The sequence below is a fragment of the Drosophila arizonae genome, chromosome 3 (genome assembly GCF_054131065.1).
Source record: "Drosophila arizonae isolate 15081-1271.41 chromosome 3, UAZ_ARI_1.0, whole genome shotgun sequence".
Lineage (NCBI taxonomy): Eukaryota > Metazoa > Arthropoda > Insecta > Diptera > Drosophilidae > Drosophila > Drosophila arizonae.
The window spans coordinates 18,549,981-18,566,311 of NC_142923.1; the positions used below are offsets into that span (position 1 = coordinate 18,549,981).

General features: G+C 39.0%; 1 protein-coding gene across 1 annotated transcript in view; it reads left to right on the top strand.

Moving 5' to 3' along the window:
- side-II (sidestep II transmembrane protein) overlaps positions 1–16,331 on the top strand; it is an 88,922-nt gene that overhangs the window by 64,753 nt on the left and 7,838 nt on the right. The window contains exons 10-18 of the mRNA XM_089465875.1: positions 2,313–2,443; positions 3,359–3,518; positions 8,115–8,217; positions 10,546–10,657; positions 10,749–10,830; positions 11,848–11,989; positions 14,146–14,327; positions 15,850–16,037; positions 16,193–16,301. Of these exons, the coding sequence (XP_089322001.1) occupies positions 2,313–2,443; positions 3,359–3,518; positions 8,115–8,217; positions 10,546–10,657; positions 10,749–10,830; positions 11,848–11,989; positions 14,146–14,327; positions 15,850–16,037; positions 16,193–16,301 (1,209 nt within the window). The remainder of the gene's footprint in view (positions 1–2,312; positions 2,444–3,358; positions 3,519–8,114; positions 8,218–10,545; positions 10,658–10,748; positions 10,831–11,847; positions 11,990–14,145; positions 14,328–15,849; positions 16,038–16,192; positions 16,302–16,331) is intronic.

The following is a 16,331-nucleotide window of genomic DNA, read 5'->3' on the forward strand; positions in this document are numbered from 1 at the left end:
TGGACGCACGCCAGAGCAGAGCAATAGAAGTGCCAGCTTACGCTCTCTAGATATGATATATGCGCATATATATATTTTCATATATATATATATATATATATATATATATATATATATATATATATATATATATATATATATATAGAAGGCAGCCAGCCAATCATCCAAGATTATTTTAAATTCCATACTTTAAAGCTCTACGCTGAAAAAGGATACAACAAATATATTATTGTCAGTTGTATTTTGTTGTTGTATTTGTTGTACTTCTGCCCGAAATATAGGGCACACTATGATTAATGAAGGCGAGAAAGCGTTGGTATAGAGAGGCAATCGATAAAGAGAGAACTGGTACAGAAGAAATAAATATTGAAAGCAATTTCTATATGAATAAAAACAAAATATTATTTGAAATGTTTATTTCAAGGGAATAAAATATAGAAGGAATATATAAAGAAGGTTTGTTCATTGGCATGGAAAGCGTAAATGTATAAGGAATTTATGTCTGAGATTAAAAATACGACAAAGAGAATTTATCTTGGAATATGTATGCAAATAAATAATATTAATTGATGATCTCCTATTTTATAAATTAAATATAAATTCAAATCATAGCTGTTGAGCGATTCTCGTACACTCTGAACTCTTAGTTTCAAATAGTTTACCGCTAATTTTGGCCTTTAAAATCATCTGAGCTTAGCTTTAAAACAGCCAAATCGCAGCGCATATATCATTTCATGTGATATAATAAGACAACTTTCATTTGCACATAAATTGCTGGAGGCTCGATCGATAGCCTGAAATCAAAAAGCGGCAGAGTGGAGAGTTGTGGTGGGGTTGCAGGGGTGGAGAGTTTGCTGGTTTCATTTTTGCAGTTTGCTGGCAGTTAACGGTAAATGATAATCACAAAAATGGCCTGCAACATGTGTGCGGAAATACGGCGTCGCGACTTTCGACGAAAGAGTTTTTGCAGCGGGTCCCTTTCGAGCACTTTTGCTGATTGGCGAGGCGACTGCTCAGAGCTCAGACGTTTGCGCGAAGCGCGGTGAGTATAGCCGAGTAGGCGAGTAGAGGCGGGGTGTTGAGTAAACTTTGCGAGGCCATTCAAAAGTGAGCAAACTTTTGGCCCCATCGTCGTCGTCGTCGTCGTCGTCGTCGTTGTCGTCGTCTAACTCTTGACTGGCGCCGTTTGGCTTTGGCCGCCAATAACTCAACAATATTAAGGTTGGCACGTGGCACGTCCTTCCTTCAAACCGTTGAACGTTGAACGTTTCAACGTTCAACATGCTGGCCGCAGCCTTTCTAAGGTCCTCTACACTATGCTGTGCTATGCTTTGCCCTGCCGTGCTGTGCCGTGCTTTGCTGTGTTTGTCGCAAAGTTTGTGGCTCGTTAAGCAAATTCAAACGACTTAAGCGGCAACACATGCTCGCAAGCAGCGCCACAGGCCAGGCGAACCGATCCCTGCTACTTGTCCCCAGTTGCCAGTTGCCAGCTGCCATTAGGCTGTGTTGTTGCCATAACTCTTTGTTGATGTTGATGCTGATGCTGATGCTGATGTTGCTGTCGTTGCAGCAAATCGCTCTCATATTTGCCAAGCACTATTAAATCAAATAGATCACTCGACTTATTGCGCAGCTGATGGCGGTCAATTGTAGAGCAAGGGCATATATATATAGTGGGCAGTGTATTAGGCAGTTGAAGGTTAGAGACGAAGAAACAAAGGCACAGAGAGAGAGAGAGAGAGAGAGAGTGAGAGAGAGAGAGAGAGGGAGAGGGAGAGAAGGGGAGAGAAAAAAAGAACCTGTACTGATTTTAAAAATACATTGAAGATAAATCAGATGGGAGTTTTTATGGGTCTAAAAATATACATTCTAAGTTACTTAAATATACATATAAAAAAAATTTAATTATTTATTTTATATTGTTTTTAAATATTTTTTTTCATTGAATTTTATTTACCTTAAACATTTTATAAAAGAATTATGATTATAAATAATTTCGTAAAAATATAAATTCGATTCTTTGTGCAGCTGATGGCGGCCAAGGGCATATATATTTATAGTGGGCAGTGTATTAGGCAGTTGACGGTTAAGGAGTAAGAATGGAAAGAGAGAGAGAGAGAACCTGGCTTTATTTTAAAACACATTGAAGATGAATCAAGTGGGAGAGTTTATAAATATATAAGTATACAGATATAAGATAATTGTATATACCCATACCCATCCTCTCTCAGACAAGTCGTTGCCTATAATGAACACTTAATCATTTCTCAATTTATAGCTCTCGCCTAATACCTGTCTATAATTGTTTGCAGATCCTCCATTGGTGACGCTGCGCCTGGGCTCCACGCTGACACCGGATGATATCAAGGAAGGCGACGATGTTTACTTCGAGTGTCACGTACAATCGAATCCTCAATGGCGGAAACTGTTGTGGTTACATAATGTAAGTCGCGTGTAGCCAGCTGGAAATGAAACCTCATGGCGAACCCCAAATACACACACACACACACACCCATACGCAGTGCCAACAGGAACTGAGCTTCAGGTCGTGCTCGAGTCTGCTCTGACCCCGGCTGTCTGCTTGGTTGCTTTCCATTCATTTTCTGTTTAAGTGTCAATAGCATTGGCTAGTTGCGTATAGCTGCGCTCCTGCCGCTCCTGCTCCTGCTCCTGATCCTGCTGCTACTGCTGTTGCTGCTGCTGTTCCCTGCTGCATTTGCTCATTTCAATTCATTTCACACCAAGGCTGACAACGCGTCGGGGCCATGGGGGCTAGGCTAGGGAGTTCAGAGTGACGCCGCCATATGCCATTCCATTTCCCAAAATAGTTTTGGGATTTGCGGCATTGATTTAAGCAACGCTTTGGCTGCAGTCGCTCACTTGCAGTCGCCGCCTCGTTCCTTCCTCTCAATCAATCAGCAAAGAGCATACGTACGGCCCAAACTGACATGGAAGTCAGCCATAGTTGTTGGCCTTTCGAATTGAATCGGTTTATCAGTAGCGTTCGCCTTTCTGAATGGCCTAACAAGCTCGACTCGATTGCATCGCACATCTCAGGCAAAATTGAAATTGCAAACGTTTGCCGAAACTATGACAGCAGGTTGAAGGATGTCTATTAATTGAAAATAGATGTTTGGCAAATACTGACGGCAACTGACAGAAAATAAAGAAAAGTCTGTATATGTGCAAGAAAACGGCTACTATCTGGCTGAAATATGCCCCAAATTTCAAAAAGTGGCTTGGGCCTTCCACTCTCTTTCGTTGGTTTCCATTCTTTAATATTCCATATTCCCACACAGCCCATAATAATAATAATATTTTTGCTTGAACAATAAATATCCTTTACTATTGCATACAGGGCATTCACTTGGAACACAATACCTCGGCTCGCGTCATACGCTCCAATCAGAGCCTGGTGCTGCAGAAGATAACGAAACACTATGCCGGAAATTATGCGTGCAGCGCCATCAACGACGAAGGCGAAACGGTCAGCAATCAGTTGCCGCTGCGCGTTAAATGTGAGTAGAACAAATATGTGGACATATAAGGATATACGCACGCATACATACATATAAATATAAATACACATAAATTTATAAAGAGAGGCTGCACGAATCTGCTCGAGCATATACTCTATAAATCCAGAGAGATGTTGCTTATACTTTACCTTTATATCAAATCTATGTTCATAGATATTGCCAGAGAGCATAGATCAATGTGAGTAAAATAATTATGTGGGCATATAAATACACATACATATATAAAGAGATATGCCAGAGTCTGCTCAATGCATAGATCAGGAATATACTCTAGAAAGATGTTGCCAAGGGAGCATGGATCAGGTATATTCGCTTTCCTGTATATCATCAATGGATGATATATCAGTGGATGCGAAAGACTCTTCTCATTAAATGGATCAAGCATTAACCCTATAATACCAGAAAGTTGTTGCCTGTATGTTCTCCTATATACATTCACAAATTGATAGAGAGATATTCAGGAGTTCCTATAGATTTATTGCCCGTATTTTGTTTGTCTCTATATCAAAGTTCTCTTCAAATACGTAATGGACTCAAGACTCTTCTCATAACACAGAACAGACATATACCCTAAAATCCCAGAAGGTTGTCATGTATATATGTATTAGAATTCATACATATATTCATGACAACTCTCTAGGACTATCAAATCTCTCTTCATATATTCTAAGTAAGCGCAAGACTCAATAAATAGTTCAGGCGTATTCTTTTTCATATTGAAGAGTGTATATTCATATATTGAAAGAATAGCTTGAGGTCTAATTTATAGAAATTATAAGTCAGACATATAGAGCGACCTCCACATCCTCTAATCCTAGCGAATTATTCTCTGTACACTGTTTTTTCTCTACATCAAAGCTTTCTACATATAATGAATGGAAGAATGGCAAGACTCTTCAAGACCCAAGAGAGCTGTTCCATTAATTTGTTTGCCTGTCTATCAAAACATATTCATATATTGAAAATATATATTTAGACATATTGAAAGGGTTCTCCGAGCATTGTTGCCTGTACTTTATCTTCCTGTATATAAAAATCATAGATAAGTCACGTATACCCTGTAATCCCATTCAGTTCTTTTGTTTTCGCTTCGCATCAGTTGGTCTTATGCGCAGTTTGCTGGAATGCCTCATCTATCTGGTTGTCTGGCTCTCTGGCTGACCCTTTGACCCATGTCTCTTATCACAGAGTGAGACAGCGACGTTGTCAAGCTACAGCGGGGACTCCACAGCTCACTCCCCTCGCCGCCACAGCAACCTTTAAATTTTTTTTTTTTTTTTTTGATGTATTGCAAGTTTCTTTTCCTCCATTTTTGTTGCGCTCGACCGTTTTCATTTTACAACTGGAACTCTTGAGCTGAACTCGAGTTGAGTTGTTGTCGCTCTCGTCGACGGCGTCGTCTCGATGTGGCGCAGTTGCAAGTCAAGGCTGTGAAAATATTTTTCATTCCGCTTTTTGCATAAATACAACATTTTGCCAACAGCAGCAGCAGCAGCAGCAGCAGCAATGGCAGATACAGCAGCTATAGCAGGCAGCAGTAAACCTCCTCGCTTACCCTCATCATCCAAAGCCTTGCGTCGCTTATCTGGAAAATCCAGTCGCTTTTCATATGCTTGCCACATGCGTTGCCTCATATTTCATTGCTGCTGCTGCAGCTGCCGCGGAATTATGCTTCAATTTAACAGGCCGCGAAATGTTGCCAGCTCCAGCTTCAGCTGCAGCTCTTCTCCTGCTACTACTGCTGCTCCTGCTGCTGCTGCAGCTGCGCTTTAATTCAAGCAATTTGACAAGCGCCTTCGCTCGGCTGCTGATCGCACTCATAATGAGTTTCGGAGCCGGATTTAGCGGCATATATAGTCTGTTGCCCGTCCTTTTTTTTTCTCATTTTTTCTTGTTGCCTCTGGGCCATACACATGTTGCAACAGCAATTCAAATGCCACTTTTGCTTCTCCTCTTTGTTACATGCAACTAGACTGACGCATTGCTTCGAGCCATAAATTAAATGCCTCTACAAAGCAGCCCCGCTGCTGCTACTCCTGCTACTCCTGCTGCTGCTCCTCCTCCTGCTGCTGCTGCTGTTGTTGACGTCTGCTGACATTTTGGTTTTTGTTCAAGCGACAAACTTATATTTCTTTTCAATTGCAGCTAATGCTTAAAGAAGCATTACATGTACACATACAAGTCTATATGTATACATGTATATGCTTAATTTGTAAGAGTATTTAAACATGTTTACAGACCATAATGGGAGCTCAGCTGCTGTGTAAAGCAGATTTTCATCACTGACTAGTAATGAATTTGTTAAAATGTGTATGTAACAGACTGAAGAAAGCGTGGCAGACACCATAAATCATATGAGACGATTCAGCTTTGTTCGTCTGTCTGTCCGTCCGTTCGTATATATGAACGCGACGATCTTTGAATGATAATTTAATTTTTACACCGTATAATTACTTTAAAGTAACATTAGTTAGTTAACATAATTATAACATAATAAAACACTGTCTGCAGTAACAGCCCCTTAAGTTATGCAACGATTTTTTATATTTTGCATATTTTGGTCTGTTGATTTTTGTGCATTCAGCGCCAGCAAAGAAATCCTGTGAAGTAAAAGCATGATGATGATTATTTAACAACAGTTTTTTATAATGGCCAAATTAGTTGTGCTTTTGATTAAGTTCTTGTTCGATAGAGGAAAAGTCACTCCACAAACACCTCAGCTTATCTTAACTACTAATACCAAATTCCAGTTTATTTATAGAAATTGCTGCTTTTAATTTGCTAATTAATTATATTAATAATTTAATCTATGAGGAATTTCAGCTATTTCTGCCTTCTCACATTTCTAATCTCTGCGATAAGTATCAAAGGCAAAATCAAATGCTTACGCTCAGTTTCTATCTCTCTCTCTCTCTCTCTCTCTCTCTCTCTCTCTCTCTCTCTCTGTATGTCTTTCGCTCTCTCTCCGTCTAGCTTTTAATATGTTTCTCTCTCGATGACTCTGCTGCTATTCCTTTCTTTCTTTCTCGCTCTTAACCACCATCTCTATCTGCCTCTCACTCTCTCTCTCTCTCTCTCTCTCTCTCTCTCTTTCTTGCAATGTAATTTCCTACATTATGTTTGATGTCATTGAACTTTGGGCGTTTGTGCCAGCAACAAGTGCTTATTCAAGTGCTGTCTCGAGTGCTGCCTAATTAGCTGTCGACTGATCAAACAGCCCTCGTGAACTCGTAATTTAAATAAGCAACAGCAACAATTACGCCGGGGAAGGGAATGAGGAAGAGGAAGAGGAAGAGAGCGGAGCTGTTATTTTTTGGCTAATTAATTACGCCCTTTTGTAAATTTTTAAGACAAACAATTCATCAAAAATTCAACTTGCCTGACTGCTAATGCGTTTGGTTTCTCTGCTGGGGGTTTTGGGGTTCTGGGAGTTGGTGGTTGGTGGTTGGGTTTTTGGTCTTAAACGCAATGGATGAAAGGTACAAGGGAGTGGTGGGTGGCGGTGGAAGGCGTTCTGTTGACAACAACGTGAAATTACGCATACGCCACGTGTGCTGTCAGCTAATAATCCTTTAACATTTATGAACGCCTTATTTACCTGCGAGTACTAAATCATGTTGCCACATCAATTAATTTCAAGTAAACAAGAACGCCAACGCGTTGCCACCCAACGTTGCCTTTGACACTGACTGACTGCCGCACTGGCACAGCCAACCCCTGTTCCCACGCCCAGCCCCGCACCGCACCGCACCGCACCGCACCGCACCGCACTGCCCTGCCCACTCGTAGCCTAACTGATGAGTGAGCCGCCCAGCTGTCTAAATCACTTTTGTGCGTTTGCCTCAACGTGATCAACGCCCCAGCAACTTGGCAAGCAAAAGAAAATGAGTTGCCTCATTTTTCTCTGCGCTTTTTTCTTGCTATTGTTTATTTTGTTCTTTTATTATTCTTTTCCTTTTTTTTTCGCATTTGCAAGCTAAGTTACTGTTGTAAATGTAGCTATAGATGTATTCTCTTGATTACGGTATGAATTATTTTTGGTAATATTGATTTCGCGAGAGTCGCGATTAATTTCATTACGCCGTAAAAATTATTTAATTATTGTCATTGCCTTAAGGGATATTTATTAATATTGTGAATAATAAATAAGTATTAAAATATAATATATATAATAAATAAGGCAAATAGCATTTAAAAAGCTACATTTATTGCATATGATAAATAAATAGGAAATTTTGTATTTCATAGATTGTAATATAAAAACTTATATTAATCAATTTTTTTTTATAAAGTGCTTTATAAGTTGAGTTCAATATTTTATGCTAATAAAAATATATATAACAAAAATAAATAAATAATAAATAAAAAAAATTTAAATAATAATATACAAAATAAAATTAATAATTAAAAATTTTAAAAATGTATATAGTGACTTAATAAACTATACGGAATATTTAAAATAAATCATAAGTATTTAATATAATTTTTTCAAATTTGATTAAATGTGATTTTTATTTTTAAAGAACTTTAAAGTTGAATTACATATTCACATTGTTCTCTTTGCTTCTCTTTCAGATACACCTGTTTGCAAGCACACGGATCGTGTTATACTAATTGGTGCCTCCAAGGATGAGACTGTTGAGGTAGTATGCGAGATACAAGCGGATCCGCCGCCACGGTAAGTTTTGACAGGAAAAAAAAAAAGAAAAACAAGAAGAAAAATCGAAAAACAGTAAAAGAAAATTCATTGCTCTGCAACCCTTCACGCGCCCCTGGCAAGGCTTTGTCTCTCCTTCACTTGCTCTTTTTTTGTTATGTAGGCAATTGCTTCCGGTTTCCTGTTGCATGGAAGTTTGCTAAATTGACAAATGGCTGTAATTCTATATATATATATATATATATATATATATATATATATATATATATATATGTGTGTGTGTGGGTGTGCGTGTGTCTGTGTGTTATTGCGTGGGTATGCGAAACGGAAAATGCTGTTTGTATGTTAGGAAATGTGCGAAATTCAGCAATATTTTGATTTGCCGGCACTTCAAAGCGTTGTCCCTGCTTGCCACGCCTTGGCTAATGTGAGGCACTTTAATTTATTTTAAATATGCAGCTGCCGCTACAGTGAGTGGAGCGCGAGGCGGTGGGTGTGGGGGTGAGGGAAGGCAGCTGCGCTGGCGCTCACTGCTGGACTCTGTTAATTCGCATTGCCACATTTGCCCCACTTTAATGTTTTTTTAATGAGCCAGCCGCCGCCTTCGCACCACAACGCACCGCTGTGGCCTGTCGAGCGACTTTATGCTCGTCTCGTCTCGCGTCGTTCCTCTCCCTCTGTTTCTTTCTCTCTCTCTCTCTCTCTCTCTCTCTCTCTCTCTCTCTCTCTTTCTCTCTCTCTGTGCGTCTGTCCAGCTGCCTTGTCTTGTATTTAATTTCAATTTTTCGTTCTGTTTTTCTCTTTTTGTTGTTGTTGTAGCGCTTGCTATTTTCGTTGCTGTTGTTGCTTTTGTTGGTGTCTGTGGCTGCGTCTTGAGTTGACGCTTTATGCTAAAATAATTAATCATTAGCTGGCGCAAAATATGCGCGTTGTTGCCGCTGGCAGCACAGCTGCCCTGTGTAATTGTTGTGGTACAGCTGCGAGAGCGGGCTCTAGGCGACGCGGGACGGGCTGCAGTGTGAGTGGGAGCAGCAAGCTTCACTCGCGGCCGTTGCTCAGCTTGAGCGTTAAAAAAAACGGCTGCATACTTTTTAAGGCCGGCGGAGGGACTAGCTGCGCGCCGCTGGGCTAGCCCAAGGTGGGCGGCTACAAGTTAATTTATCAGCATTTAACTGCTTGACAGCGATGCCAGCCATTTTGTTAATCCTCTTTTTGTCGGCATTGCTTTTTTTTCGTGTGTAATTCTTAAATTAAAGTATCATTTCGTGAAAAATGCAAATCATTGGGTAGAGTAAGAATTAAAGCGGAAAATTCTTTAAAAATGTAAATGAAGCTGAAAGTTGATTTTATAAACATTTTCACTGAGAATAGAAATAGTACAATTATTATAAATTTATTACTAAATGTTGCTGTTAACTTAATTTTAAATTGCTGCAAGATTGTGTTTGATTAATATTGAGTTTTTTTTTTTTTTTTTTATAGATATGCTATATTCGCTGTTAGTTCATGCTAACAGAGCGTAGCTGAGCACTAACTTCACTTTTTCTCTATGGATATTAAATTTATTTACGACTTAACATAAGGAGCAGCATGAAGAGTTCGATTAGTTCTGCTGCCTAAGTAGTATAACATCTTTCTGCTGTTAACACTGTTGCTCTCTTCTGTGAACATAAATAAGTTTAATGTTGTGCTGATTCTTTGCACACTCTAACCGCTCTCTGGATGTTTACAGTGGGATCGAGCGATGGTATTTAACGGTGCTGTTGGCTTTAAGTATGTTCTTTTGGTGTTCTGCTACGCAATCTTTTAGCGCACTTTGTCCGCTCTGTGGCTGTTAACAGGGCAATGAGAGTTGACCTTTAACAGCGCTGTTACGCCTCTTCTCTTTTCAATTTTATGCTTCTGCAGATTGTTTATTGATTGATTTCATTATATACATTTGCATATAGTTATAAATAATTTATTAAGGCCGTGAGAAAAACTGAAAGCGTCCAACCGAATATGCCAGAGATAATTAACCTTTTAAGAGGCTTTTCATGTGCGAAGCGGAGTCAACTCTGTTCATCTACGGTGGTCAACTGTAATACTGTGTGTGTTTGTGTATGTGCTTAACCTTTAATATTTTAACGAGCTATTTTAAAAATGTAAGACTTTTCAAACATGGCTTTCTTTTTCTCCCTCTGTCTCTCTCTCCCATGTGACATTCGCCCTTTTGGCTGGACTGATGTTTCTGTCTTTTGCATGCGCTTGCCACTGACAACGCAACTGTCAAAATGTCAACGCAACACAAACAACAACAACAACAACACCAACAACAATGATAAAAATAAAACCAACAAACACATGCAGAACATTTCGCTGGAAATTTAACAACTCAGGCGAAACTCTGGACGTGGGCAGTGAACGATTCAGCGTGAATGGAAGCCGCAGCATTTTAAAGTACACTCCGGTTACAGATCAGGTAAAGGCCATCTACCTTGACCAATTAAGGAGCGTGCAAAAATGTATATACATATGCATATAAATATATTTCTTACTTGACATATTTGCAGGATTATGGTACACTGTCCTGCTGGGCAGCTAACGAAGTGGGAACACAGCAGCATCCCTGTCTCTTTCAAGTTGTTTTAGCAGGTAATTCATCGGTAGTTCAACTACAGCTATATTAAGAAATATAATATTAAATATTCACATGAAAAGTTGCTACGTTTATTTATCTGTATATATCAGTTTGCACACTCTGTGTTCTGGAGCAATGGCTCTGGCTTTTAATCTCTATTTGAGCTGCAGAAATGCTCAGAGCACGAATGAACATGAGTGCGAGTAAGTGAGATGGACGACAGAGATTACAGCGGGCATTGCTGTGGAGAGTGTAAAATATAACTCAGACATCATTATCAGTCTTCGATGTAAGGAAATGGGCTGTTCTTAACAGAAAGAATAACTTAACAGAGTGACAATTGCTGTGGAGAGAGAAGTCTGTTGTCTACAATCACTTATAGCATGCTTTTTGTTCTCACGCACTCAACAGCAGTGGCCGCTCTGTTAAGTAACGTTCTCTATCCCACTCTCACTCAGCTTACAGCGATAGCTGATCAGCCATTGCTGTGGAGAGAGTGAAAAATGAGTCAACCATTTGCGATCTTTGTTCTGATTGGTTTGCAATGCAGCAGCGTTAGGAGAGCTGAAGATATATAGGTGTGAATGCAACAGATGCATGTCAGGCTTCAGAGCGATAAAAGAAGTAGTTTGAGTGCTGCTGAAACAGCAGAGCGAAGAGTACAGAAAGTATTTAAGTGAGAGTCTTTAGGTGTATTCGTAGCCGAGTGTGATAAATCTGTTGTCTACAGTCTCAATATTCAACTGCGACGCTTATATAAATACACCAAAGGCACCAGATTATTTACATTCGTTGGCATTGTTTAACCGTTGCAACTGATTTCTGTGTGTAAATCTGCCGCTGAGGGGTTTTTCTTTTGGCCTGAACACGTTAAGGCCACAAGCAAACACTCTGGGGCTCTCGCTGTAACAACAGAACAACTGTTCATTGCTCTTCTTCCCTGTTTTCTCGCTTTCTCATTCATGTTAATTTGCTGCACTATCTGTAAACATTGGACCACATAAATTCCGATTCCGACCATCTGGGCGCAGCTCTGCCAAATGGCGTCAGCAATTGCAGCATCTTCAATCGCACCGAACTGAGTGTTGACATACAATGCATTCCCGGCTACGATGGCGGCCTGCCGCAAATATTTGTGCTCGAAATGTTTTCAACACGCACCGGCATTACCAGGTAAGCATATTAATCAGCCACACGTATAAACCGACAACTACAACAAACGGATGGGCACACACAAACACACACACCAGCACAAACGTACACAGACACAGGGACACATAAAGAGCAAGCACGTTTTCCTCTGTGGATTGCTTATAAGCGGATTACGTTTGGGGAACTTTGCTTAGCGGCCGCCCCAAGACTCAGCTTTTCAGCATATGTCAAAAAAGTCAAATATACGATTAAATATAACCTGAGGTTAATCAAAATAACATAAAAGAAAAAGAAAAAGAGTTGAGAAAACTAAAAGGAATTCATAACTCCTACAATTTGAATTTAAGTATAGTAAAAGAGTTTCATAATCATATATAAATATAGAATAGTTAAGTACGGTGCGAATACTTAATAGGGCATACACATATACAATATACATATATATACTACTCAATGGATTCGAAGAGTTTTATTTGTATTTGGTTTTGTGTTTGTTCAACAGTTCAATGCTTGAATATCTATAGAAACTCACTTACAAATATATGTATGTGCATATAGAGAAGCCTATTTACATAAAATTTATAAATTAAAGATATATTTATAATGGTCTCCCATGCCCACGCCGCATCCACCACATCCCCATACAATGGGGGGAACTTCTATCTGCATTTGACAGCCTCCTGAATGCGATATTATTCAATATCAGTTTCAGTTGGACAATTGCGTGGCGACAGCAAGAGTGAGAGAGGAAGAGGGAGGGAGACAGAGAGGCAGGAGGCGAGTCAAAAGCGACCACACCTCCTGCTCTTAGCAGGGGGCGAGTGTGTAATTAGGCGTAAAAGAGAGGGCCTTCGGGCCAAGTTGCTTCCATTCCAAATGTTTTGCCAGCGCAAATCAACAATTTATATGCATGTCAAATGCGTGTTTAAGAAGATGCGCATTTTATTACCGAGCTCAAACCCAAAAGAATCGAAGCGTATTCATATGCACACACCCACACACACACAGGCACTCCCATACAGGCACACCCACACACAGATTATATTATGCGGCAGGCAATGTATAAATTTTCTTGAAACGAATCGAAGCAAAACCGCAAACATTTAATAAATATTGCTTATTAAAACAATGCCAAAACGGCCTGAGGGGAGATGTGTTGTTGGGCAGCGGGCAGCAGCTCCACAAAAAATATCAAAGGACCCTCATTTGAAGAGATTGCGCCAAAACGCAACAAACGTCCTCATCAATGTAAAAATGTTTGTTGACGTAAATGGCATATGAGCAAGAAGAAGAGATTAGAATTTGCTGGGCTGAGATGAACTCTTAATACTCTATAAAATGGGGGAGAGTGAAAATTATATAGAGAGAATATGGTATAAGATATAGAGATATAGAAAAAGTTAAATATATATATATACAAAGAATAATGGAATATGAAATAAATAATGATTTATAATTTGTGTAAAAGAGGAGAAATTATTGCTGTTAAATATATATGTCTCCATTTATTCAGGGTATTCCGTATGCCTTCCGTGTCTTATTTGATTTATGCTAAGGAATATACTAAACATTTTTATAATAAAAAGAAAACATTTTTGACTCAAATACAATAATTATAAATTCAGACTCAGTTTTCGCTCAGTGTATTACGTATTGCTTCATGAATCTCTAATACCTCAAGCTGAGAGCATTCCAGGGGATGAAAAACTGATGCAAAATGTATATAGACAATGAACCCTAATATTTCAGAGTTTGCCAAAAAATAAAGAGAAGAGAAAAAATAAAAGAGGAGACAGGAGACAAGAGACAAGTGAAAGCCGCAACAAGGCAAAAGGCATCAAATTTAAATTGAGGTCATGATTGGAGCAATGCCTTGGTTAGATTTGGGCTTCGGTTTGTGTGTGTCTGTGGCATTGGGCGGGCTGTGGGGGGTTTCGCTTGATTTGGGCCGCATAGTCCAAGGCAGAAATGTAAAAGGCGTAAGCTGCCAAAAAAGAAGGAAGGTATCTATATTTATATATAGATATATGCGAGAGGGTTTCAGTGCCAAGCTGACATTTGATTGCACATGATTAAGGGCTTAGAGCTGTTGATTTGCCATGCTGATTTAATAATACATAATGATGATAATGATTATAATCGTAATGTGTATGATGACGCTCTAAATCTTTGCACAGATTCAATCTGAGCAACGCGGAGGAGGCGCTCTTCTCGCTGGAGAATCTGGACACGCTCACCTCGATGATGATGCAGGAGAACAACTCATTGAGGCTGCGCATTTACTCCTACAATCAAAAGGGACGCAGTGCAGCATATCTGTTGCCCGATTTCATAATTGGCTCAACGGCTTACAAGACAGGTGAGTGGCACGCAACATAACAAACACACAAACACACACACACACTCACTTACACACACAAATACACTCGACTCGGCTAGGCTTGATTGATGGATGGGAATTGTTGGGCTGCTACTTGCATTTGACACGGAAAAGCAGCCTCTGAGAGCATAGCTCACCCGAGTCAGCTGCTTTTCAGTGATTTCATGTTTTAATCCCAGGCCAGTCTTGTTGTTGTCTGCTCGCCTACTTGCAACTCCACATATGGCGGCGACACTTGACAGGTACCAGTACTCACATCTGCAGTACTCACATAATCAACAAGCCCGACTTCTGCTTGGGCCACATTCTGCTGCCTTGAAATGTGTGCAAAATTACTTTCAGATCTGCCAGCTGCACTGCAGCAGCATCAGCAGGAGCAGCAGTAGCAAAATATCGTTATATTATATATACATATATACATATGTATGAAGTAGTTAGTTATTCCATTGCACAGACGAATAACAACTATGTGAGTATGAGTATGATTCCTTCAAACCTGATTTTCAATGCATAAAGCATTCATAAAACTACGCTTGCAAAAGAGAAATAGAATTTTAGAAAATCAATGAATGAAAAATAATAATTAAATATAAATAAATAAAATATTTAAAATTAAGAAAATATTAAACAAAAGAAAAATAAATTAAAAAAATATAAAAAAAATTTAAAAAAAATATGACTAAATAAATAAAATATATAATATAAAGAAAATAAACGCAAAAATAATTGAAAAATAAATAAAAAAAATAAATAAAATATAAATATCATGAAATAAATATAAACAAATAAATTTAAAAAAATAATAATAAATTAAAAAAAAAAAATTAAATAAAATAAGTTAAATTAAGTGAAACAAATAAAAAAAATAATAATAATTACTATAAATAAAACAACAATATTAATAAAAACATGCCAAATTTTTCCAAATTTTATTTATTTGGATTTGGATTGGATTCCCCTACTAGATTAATTTTCAACACGTTGATTAGCTGAAATTATAGTCTTAGTAATCCTATTTATTCCCAAATCTAATCTAACGGCATAATGATAAACTAGGCATTATTTTTCCAATTTCAAGTCGAGTCTTGCAGTTGACTTAATACAATTAACAAGCAAAGCAATCAAATATATACTATTATATTTAATCATATTTTCCAAGCCAAGCAGTCTTTCAAAACACATATAATTATATTTGACCCACAATTTTGTGCAACTCGCTCCACTGTGCACCGTGTCTTGTAATATAAATATAACTCACGTTCACATTACTAAATTCTTCTAATTTTCATATGCTGCTCACACGAATCGCCTAAAAATAAAACTGTCAAACGTTAAATTGAATGGAAATGGCATACACACTCACACCAACATGATGTATATGTGTGTTATTTGCGACGACCGATGGCAATCTATCTAAAATTGACGATGATTTATGACCGACGATTGTCAACCTGCAATTACGACAATAACTGATGACAACAATAATACCGATAACACACAGACGACGATGTGACGCTAACGCTGTCGCCGGTGATTGTTGGCAGCGTTCTAACCATCATAATTATTGGGGTGGCCATCGCGATACGCATCTTTGTGGTTACATTCGTGCACAATCTGCGACGCAATCGCCAGCACGGCAACAAGGCGACGGCAGCGGGCGTGGTCACCCAAGCGGGCGACGTCTTCAAGGTGAGTGTGAGGCAAGAAGGATTCATTTTGCCACCTGCTGCCACTTTTCACTTTTCACTTTCCACTTTCGACTTTCCACTTTCCACTCTCCACTTTAGCGATTTTGCTGATTTGCCATGCGCATGCAATTAATAATGTTTGATGACACTTTGCAGAGCAACAACCTGGAGAAGCCGCGCTGGCAGCACACGGACATAAAAACGAAATCATCTGAGGATTTGGTCGAGGATGAACGTGATCCAGATGTTATACCCTCACAATATGGTAAGTACCCTTACTCTACGAGTAGCTCAG